General features: G+C 48.3%; 1 protein-coding gene across 1 annotated transcript; it reads left to right on the forward strand.

Annotated features, from left to right (window-relative positions):
- The first annotated feature begins 2,097 nt into the window (after positions 1-2,097).
- On the forward strand, positions 2,098-8,538 carry CHST2 (carbohydrate sulfotransferase 2). The gene is made up of 2 exons (XM_036352182.1): positions 2,098-2,877; positions 2,983-8,538. Exon 2 carries the CDS (start codon positions 3,168-3,170, stop codon positions 4,749-4,751), a length of 1,584 nt encoding a protein of 527 aa, XP_036208075.1. The 5' UTR covers positions 2,098-2,877; positions 2,983-3,167; the 3' UTR covers positions 4,752-8,538.
- Positions 8,539-9,223: the final 685 nt, after the last annotated feature.

The raw sequence follows: 9,223 nt of genomic DNA on the forward strand, positions 1-9,223 counted from the left end.
AACTGTAGTAAAGTATTACAAAATTGCTTCTATGCAAACAATTGTTTAAAAAGGGTCCTTACATCAAACAATGCAATTTGTGTGCTTTTCAAGCAATCACAAAGCTGGAGACTAACTTAGAAGTATTAGAAGTAATTTTGCTTGGAATCACGCTGAATACTAAGATTGAGGTGCTCTTTCCTCTTCAACTCCCTCTCTTTCATCAGTCCTTTTTTTTTTTTTTTTTTTTTTAATCCTCACCCAAGGATATTTTTCCATTGGTTTTTAGGGAGAGTAGGAGAGAGAGGGAAAGACAGAGAGAAACATCGATCTGAAAGAAACACATAGATTGGTTGCCTCCTGCATGGCCCTGACCAGGGCCTGGGCTGGGGAGAACCTGCAACCAAGATACATGCCCTCAACCAGAATCAAATCCTGGAAACTTTGGTAGGCAGGCCGATGCTTTATCCACTGAGCCAGTCCGGCTAGGGCGGGATCTGTCTTTTAAGGCACCAACACAACTTTAGTTTTTGTGGGGAAGGGTAGAGGGAAGACAGGGTAGGGACTTTTGAGACAGTACTGTGAAGGGAGGCAGGTGGGTCCAGAAATGAAAAGATGGAAATCATTCAATTTAACTCCACCATCTTCATCTGTAAATAGGGATTAAAAACGTATGCCTGTCTTGACGGGATCCCAGGGGGAATGCTGGGCTACTTGAGAAAGCTGCATATAAAATTCCAGCTCTACTAGACTCTCTCTATCTGCATAAAGTCTGTCATAGGAAGCCTCATCCTTTCACTTTATCAGGACCACAGGGGGGAAATTATATGAACTCTGCTGGTGGCATAATGAATTTTTCTGGAAAATGGGGTTAAGTCAAGTTCTTTGAACGTTTTTCTACCCTGAACACCGATATGAATTAAGTCACCTTTTAAAGTCCTTGCACTTAGAAGATTCTATAAGACTAACTGAAGAATAATGTTGCAAACAGTAACATTTTATCCTCTGATTGAAAGAGGCTGTCCAAAATATACAAAAATAAATTTGTGTTAACTTTTTCAAACTTCTAAAAACTCCTTAGGACAGGAGGCAAACAAAATGCCTCCAGATCGCCAGCATTTACTGGCCCACAAGCTTCTGGATTCCTCACGATTCTGCCAAGGCTTCAACTGGGGTCTAATAAACTGGGCATTGAACACCCCATCACCTTCAGTTACTAAAGGCTATTGCAATTGTCCCGTTTTACAGATGAAATTGAGGTATGGCTTGGTCGAGAGAGAGAGAGAGAGAGAGAGAAAGAGAGAGAGAGAGAGAGAGAAAGAGAAAGAGAGAGAGAAGGATTTTCTCATTATCTTTAAAGAAAATATTAAAGTAACTAAAAAATGATCTACTTCAAAAACGGTGTTTCCTTTAGCGCCAAATCGTTTGATCTCATCTTTGAGACCAAGAAGCAAGACAAGTATTTTATTGTAAATTAAAACACCTCCCTGCACCCCCATTCCCAAGGGCGTCAGTCACAGTGATCTCAGCATTCCAAGCTGAGATGGGGAGAGCATCTGCTGGAGCATATAAATCCGGAGTCCCTATCCATTGGTGGAGGAAAGCCTGGCGAAGACACTGCTTGTACAGTCCCTGGAAGACGTCTTCTTTGATCCCGGGGTCAAAAAGATTTATTACTTCCTCGGTGAGGGAGAAACCTCAGGCCAGCAGAACCCGAGAGCCGTGAGTAGAAAGCCTGAGGGCGGCGCTCTGCGGCCTCGCATTTCCGCGCGGGTGCGCCCTGGGTTTCCGGAGGGGTCGGGAGGTTCCGACCCCTAAAGAAGAGCAGAGTGGGCGGTCGCTGGGGGATTTCTACTTTACCAGAAAGCAAAAATGTGCAGATGAGCCTGGCAGCTGCACGGAGAATCCAAATTACCTAGAGCCCGGGCGCCCCCGCGCTGCGAACCTCGCGTCCGCGCCCGGAGCTCTGCGCACGCGTGGTTGAGGCCTCCCTCGCGCGATGGCCACCAGAGCAGCCCCGCAGTAAATCCTGGCCCACATCTCCAGACCTCAGAGCGGTGCGGCGGCGCTGAGAGGGGGCGGGCGCAGGACCCGCGGCGGAGGGCAGCGCAGCGAAGGGGAGGAGCCCCAGCGACAGACAGCGGCGCGCACCAACCCGGAGCCGCCTGGCCGGTGCCGCGCCGAGACTGGCCGGGGCGTGTTGCAGGCGCTCGGTGTAGGGGCGTCTGATAGCTGCATCTTCCCTTTCGCGCGGGGGCGGCGGCAGCGGTGCGGGTTTCCTCTGCTCGGATACCTCGTGGGCCTGAAGCGGCTAGTGCCAGGATCGGGGCGGGCAAGGGAAAGCTACGGCCCGCGCTTTTTAGCCGAGAGCTCTGTGTATAGGATCCTTCCGGGCCAGTCGGAAACTGAGGAGCGGCGGGGGCCGACTATGCCCGCCAGAGCATCCTCTACGTAATGGAAGAAGCCGCCGCTGCTGCAGGGTCGCGGTGCGCCCCATCCACTGCCGCCAGAGAGATGGGTAGAGTCGGGGCGTGGAGGCCAAGAGCGAGAGAGGCGGAGCCGCTTTGCCCAGAGCTGGGTCTCGTTTAAGCCCTCTCCCCTCAACCTCCCCCAGTGGGCATCGGAGCCCGGAAGGAAGCTACTGTCCGGGCGCCCTGGGGCTCAGCGGAGCGCGGAGGAGAGCTCCTGGCCTGGTGAAAGTTTCCCTTCCCCAGTCTCAGGGTGCCCGCTTCCCGGAAACTGCCCAAGGCTTGGGCTTCCGAATGCCGTGGCACCCCCTGAGGCACGGGGACCCCCAGCGTAAGACAGCGCGTGAGAAATCGAGGAACGAATAACAACAGCAGGACAGACCTCCGAGCCGCGATCCCAGGCCGCTCCTGGTCGCGCCCGCGGCTCCAGGTGAGCTGGGGAGCCAGGCAGACTGGAGGATGGGTGGTACTTAGGCGGAGGCGGTAGCTGGGAGGGGGATTGAGGCGCACCAGTTTACTCGGCTTACCCTCGCAGGTCTTTCTGGGAGCCGCTGCCATGGGAGAGCCAGTCCTGGGCGCCGAGGACCAGCCGCCGCTGCTGCCGCCGCGCCCGCCTAGGAGCCGCGGCCCCAGTCCTCGCGCACGAAGCCAGCCCTCTGCGTCCCCCGCTCGGGCTTCAGGGCCGCCTCCGCCTCGCCGTGGACCCCGAGTGAGCCTGTGATGAGCCGCAGCCCGCTGGGAGCCGTGTCCCCCGGCCCGCCTCCCCGATTGCTCCCGGCCGCGCCTGCAGCAGCACGCGCCTTGCTCCCACCGAGGTCCCGGCGCCCGGGCCGCCACTGGCCTGCGTCGCCCCTCGGAATGAAGGTGTTCCGTAGGAAGGCGCTAGTGCTGTGCGCAGGCTATGCGCTGCTGCTTGTGCTCACCATGCTCAACCTCCTGGACTACAAGTGGCACAAGGAGCCGCTACAACAGTGCAGTCCCGACGGGCCGCTAGGTGCTGCGGCAGGGGTGGCTGGGGACGGCTGGGGGCGCCCGAGGCCTCCTCCAGCTGTGTCGCGTCGCGCACACACCCGCTTGGACCCCCGCACCCCGTACCGCTCCCCCGCTGCCCCTGTCCTAGGGGCGGCACCGGCAGTGGAGGCGGGGGCCGTGGCCCCTTCCGGCAATAGCACTCGCAGCTCCAGGGGCGGTGAGATAAAACGGCAGTTGGTGTACGTGTTCACCACATGGCGCTCGGGCTCGTCCTTCTTCGGGGAGCTCTTTAACCAGAATCCCGAGGTATTCTTCCTATACGAGCCAGTGTGGCACGTGTGGCAAAAACTGTACCCGGGGGACGCCGTGTCTCTGCAAGGGGCAGCGCGGGACATGCTGAGCGCTCTCTATCGCTGTGACCTCTCAGTCTTCCAGCTGTACAGCCCTGCTGGCAGCGGGGGTCGCAACCTCACCACACTGGGCATTTTTGGCGCTGCTACCAATAAGGTCGTGTGCTCTTCGCCGCTTTGCCCTGCCTATCGCAAAGAGGTCGTGGGGCTGGTGGACGATCGTGTGTGCAAGAAGTGTCCACCCCAACGCTTGGCACTCTTCGAAGAAGAGTGCCGCAAGTACCACACGCTGGTCATCAAGGGCGTGCGTGTCTTCGATGTGGCCGTGTTGGCGCCTCTACTTCGCGACCCGGCCTTGGACCTCAAGGTCATCCACCTGGTGCGTGATCCTCGTGCTGTGGCCAGTTCACGCATCCGCTCGCGCCACGGTCTCATCCGTGAGAGCCTGCAGGTGGTACGCAGCCGGGACCCGAGAGCCCATCGCATGCCATTCCTGGAGGCTGCTGGCCACAAGCTGGGTGCCAAGAAGGAGGGTGTGGGTGGCCCAGCAGACTACCATGCACTTGGCGCTATGGAGGTCATCTGCAACAGCATGGCCAAGACACTGCAGACAGCCCTGCAGCCCCCTGACTGGCTACAAGGCCACTACCTAGTGGTGCGGTACGAGGACCTGGTGGGAGACCCCGTCAAGACCTTACGGAGGGTGTACGACTTTGTGGGACTGCTGGTGAGCCCTGAAATGGAGCAATTTGCCTTGAACATGACCAGTGGTTCGGGCTCCTCCTCCAAGCCTTTTGTGGTATCTGCCCGTAATGCCACACAGGCAGCCAACGCATGGCGGACTGCCCTCACCTTTCAGCAGATCAAACAAGTGGAGGAATTTTGCTATCAGCCCATGGCTGTGCTGGGCTATCAGAGGGTGAATAGCCCCGAGGAAGTCAAAGACCTCAGCAAAACCCTGCTCCAAAAGCCCCGGCTCTGAGGGTTTCTTGGGAGGCCTCACTGGAGGTGGGAGACACCCAGAGGAAGACTGTTGAGGTGGGAGACAATCCACCCACAGGGGACTGTGGTGTGTTTAAACAGAAACAGTCCAGACCCAAGCTGAGGAAGCCCACATATTCTATTATAGATGTATAATATAAATAACCACACAGACACTTGCTGTCAGTGTTCCCAGTCTTGCATTTCAAGAACAGTCACAATACACATCTCAGAAAAGGCGAGACTTGAAAGTTCTGACCAGCTGCCTTCCTGTCCTCTCCCTGCCTTTTCTCCCTTTCCCTTTCCCCGAGGTCTTACACTCTCTCCTACCTGCCCTGCATTTTGAAGTGGGATACTGATTAAATCAAGATCCAGTAACCCAAATCTTGTTTACAAAGTTTTTGTGGTATCTGTGAACATGTAGTAGCGTAATTTGGATGTGGGGTGAGGGAATAAAAAAAGGGGAAGTGGCCCAGGAGCAGAAAGCCCCATTGGGAATAATAAACCAAGGAGGCATTCATTTAAAGTAGACTTCTCTGTAAAAGCAAAGGTTATATGTGAGTATTAATAAAGAAGATAATAAATAATACTCATTTTTATACTTGCCTCCATTACTTTGGATTTACCTGTGTTGATCTGTAGCTTCAGACAGAATCTGCTTCCCATTCCTGAACTCCCATTTCCTGTCTGTTTCCTAGAGAACAGTTAAGATGGGTGGGAGCAGCTTCTTGCTCCCTGGGAGTTGTTTTCTTACATGTAAATTGTAGTCTGTCAGGTGCCAAGGAATGGGGAAACATCTTCAAATTCAAAACCAAGTCAGGAGCGCAGAAAGAATAAAGCATTCGATGTTAATTAATGAGTTAAGACTGGGGAATCCTGAAGCAGAGAATAATGTTTCAGTCCTGAGTTTAGTCCAGAAAAAAGATTTTTTAAAAAAGAAAAGTATGTAATTAAAAAGTATTTCTGATTATTAGAACACAGACCTCATATGTTAGTGTGATCATATTGTGACAATGGTAGCAACTTCTTGGGTTAGAAAAGTAAGAGAAGTATATGTATATGGCATGTCTTTCTGCTTCTGACACATTATGTGAAGGCATATGAAAAGAAAGTTTCACCTGAGAAGTGTAAGGGCACTTACAGGCTTGTCCTTGCTTTTGATCCAAATTAGTACAAAAGAGAAGGTGAATTTATAATGGTTTATTTGGGATGCCCCTGGGGCATGCTGTTTTTCTTTATCATAGTTCCTAAAAGTAAAACTGCAGAGAAACTATAACATGTGCCGACAGTATAAGGTTGCAGCTGAAAGCTTCTTTTAGATATGAAAATAAACTATGAGCTAGTTAGTGTGTTGGATTTTGAGATTTGGTGTTTTCCACGGAAGAACCCATTGCAATTTTCCTCAGTGGCGTTGCTGCTGCACTGAGCCCATTGTGTGGGAGCATTTTGCAGAATGTCATATTACAATGTTACCAAACCTAAAAAGAAACGAGACAGTGTAATTACATATTACATTAAATGGGATACAAGTTCAATATAATTATGAGATCTCTGCAGGCCAACTTGTATAGGTTAAATGCTGAGGATTTTATTTTAAGGAAAGAATATTAAAAAAATATGTACATGGGAAATATTTTGACATAGGATGATTCTTAAGTATAATTTTCATTATGTGAAATCTATACTGTTAAGAATTCCAAGGTAAATAAGCACAGAGGTTTAAACAAGATGTATTTAGCAGTGGATTTTATAACGAATTCTAGAATGGCTTATTTTTAATTTACTAAAATAGTTTATAATATTGTGATTCTTAAGCCCTATTACAGCTATAACATAGTTCATGTTTTCAATGATAACTTCATGGTAGTGCCTATCCTGAATTATCTTCAGCAGCAGAATATTTGTAATAGCTTTAATTTAAGAATACATTAAAATTAAATGAACAAAATAAATATTAATGTTGGGTGAGTATAGATGGAACAGATTTGTGAGGAAATTAAGACAGCATAATTAAGAAGCAATTACTCAGAATAAAATAACCATTTAAAAAGAAATTTCATGTGGCATTCAGCTCTTCTCACTTAAGCACAGTAAATTCATGCTTAGTTTCTCAGTGAAGGATTTTTAAGCAGTTGAATTCATTCTTTTCTCAGTATATTGAAGCACTTTGATTGCATTATAGTGGAATTACAAATGTTCTGGGACCTTGATTTAATAATATATTAGATGCTGCATAGAGCCCTTGCAGCCTGCTGAGTATTTGTGGCCTCTGCTCAGATGAAATTTTAAGCTAAACACCAACAATTCTCCCTTGCTGTGTTCAAGTCAGGTTTTCAGCTGTGATTCTCTTGTAGCAGCTGTATTCTCTCCACTCCCACTCCTGGGCTCTGTAATTTGAAAAGATGAATTGTTGCTCCTGGATATTTGTACCTAGCTGCATTCTAGGAAAGTGAGACAGGTGCAGTTTCCCCTAACAACCCAGATAGCCCTATCAGTGACATTTAGCTCCCACAGGCTGGAGAAGGAGAGCAGTGTTTTTTGGCGTTAATAAGCTCTGTCAAGCCCTTGGTGCAAGCAGACCTGTGCCTCAACAAATTACAACAGAGCCTGTGGCCATTTCTGAGGCAGCAAAATGTGAAAGAGGTTCACATTTCCCATCTTGGCAATATATCCATCAGCAGGAGGAAATATTTTTCAGAGCAGGTTATCAGAGTGATATTTATTTATTTATTTATTTATTTATTTATTTATTTATTTAAAATTCTTTATTGTTTAAAGTATTACATATGTCTCCTTTTCCCCCCATTGACCTCTCCCTGGCCCGCTGCAGCTCAAAGGATAGCATGCCTGACTTACCCCTTTGACTTTGGAATGCCTTTATCAATGAGATAGTCCTATTTATAAAATGAAGTACCCATTGGATTTAGTCAACAATATGCATTTGGAACAAGGCAGCAGCACAGGCTGGAGCTTGAGTTTCAGGGAGCTCAGAGGCCCTCAAAGGCCTCATTCAGACTGACTCTGGGTACCTGGCAGGCAGGGACTGGGGCAAATCCTGTTTCCTTCAGTGTCTATCACAGTATGAGTGCTTGATGAATATTTATTATGTAAGTGAATGGAATATGTAACTATCAAGTTTTGAAAGTCCTCAGAAGGGAAAGAGGAAGAATGTGTTACTTCTTTGGAGAGAGTGCTAGGCAGTTCACCAAAGATTGCTGAAGGAAGTGGGCCTTAGGTTCTGTTTAGATGTGGGGTGTGGGCAATAAAAACATCTTTAAGATTTCCAGAATGAGCTTGCATAGACCAATATTTCTCACTGATGAATTTGAAACAAAAATTCAGAATTTCTGAATGTGGAGAGGTAAGTTTCAAAATGAGAAATTTGATTTATACTCTTTGTTTTCCCAAGAGCAACTTAAAGTTAGGGATCATATACCTGCAAAATAAAGGCTGCCCTAGTGCCTAAGGGAGGGCTAGAAAGTTGTTTATTATTGCAGAAACTATGTGGCATATATTTATTGTTTTGAGTGCTGTGAATGTGCAATTTGAAGGACTGTGAGGGGGGTTTCACCCAGGCATAGGAGTAGCTACTTTCAAGAATTTGTGCTAATGTGGATGCTGAATGAGACCATGGCTGCCTGTTTCCATGAATCCCTGCCCAGCCCTGGCCTGTTCTGGTCAGAATTTCTATTGTACACACTACAGTGTGGCTGGATTATGCTGTCAGTTTGAAATTAATGTGAATTTGAGTGAGGCCATAAATTAATAATCTCTGGTTCTAAGCAATGAAATAAAGATCACATTTGAAACTCAGTCTCTAAAGATGACTTCGGAAAGACCAGGAGAGAAATAAAAAGGTGTGTGTTCTTCATAGTCATGAATAAGGATGAGGCATACCTCACCACTCCCCAACTTTCTTCCCTCTCTGTGCTCTCTGTACCTGTGCATACAATGGAGTGTCTGAATGGTCTTTAGGTCTAAAGGAGAGAATATGTTCATGCCAGCTGATGGGCATGTGTAGAGGGACACTTGATCTCTGGCCTCCAGAGAGCGAGTGGCCAATGATTCTTTCCAACCGTATAACAGTTCTGTGTCAGGACCTACTGTGAACAGGTAGAAAATGAAGTGTGTGATGAGATGTCCCCAGGTAAATGCACAGTTTACAGAGCACTTTTGTCACTCAGCTTGAGGAGGGCCCTTTCAAATCTGTCGTGGCTGAGAACGTAATTTCACAATCTCCCTCCTTTCTGGGCACCCCAGCTGCTACTTCAGCAGTTCAGGTAGAGCCACTTAGCCGCTTGCCTACGGGCTCTGGTACAAGTGTTTAATAATTGAAATTACAGGGCTTGACTTTTATTACATCTGATACAATTCCACACACCCTTAATGAAGCAATGCTAAGGAAATTGTTAAATACTGAGTAACATCAAGTTTGCAGAACAGGAAATTTTATGAACCGGTGTTTGGGGATGG

Source organism: Myotis myotis, unplaced genomic scaffold (genome assembly GCF_014108235.1).
Source record: "Myotis myotis isolate mMyoMyo1 unplaced genomic scaffold, mMyoMyo1.p scaffold_m19_p_2, whole genome shotgun sequence".
In the NCBI taxonomy this organism is placed as follows: Eukaryota; Metazoa; Chordata; class Mammalia; order Chiroptera; family Vespertilionidae; genus Myotis; species Myotis myotis.

What these genes read in the sequence shown, in the direction of transcription:
- CHST2 (XM_036352182.1), top strand. Translation starts at nt 3,168, where the DNA reads ATGAGCCGCAGCCCGCTGGGAGCCGTGTCCCCCGGCCCGCCTCCCCGA.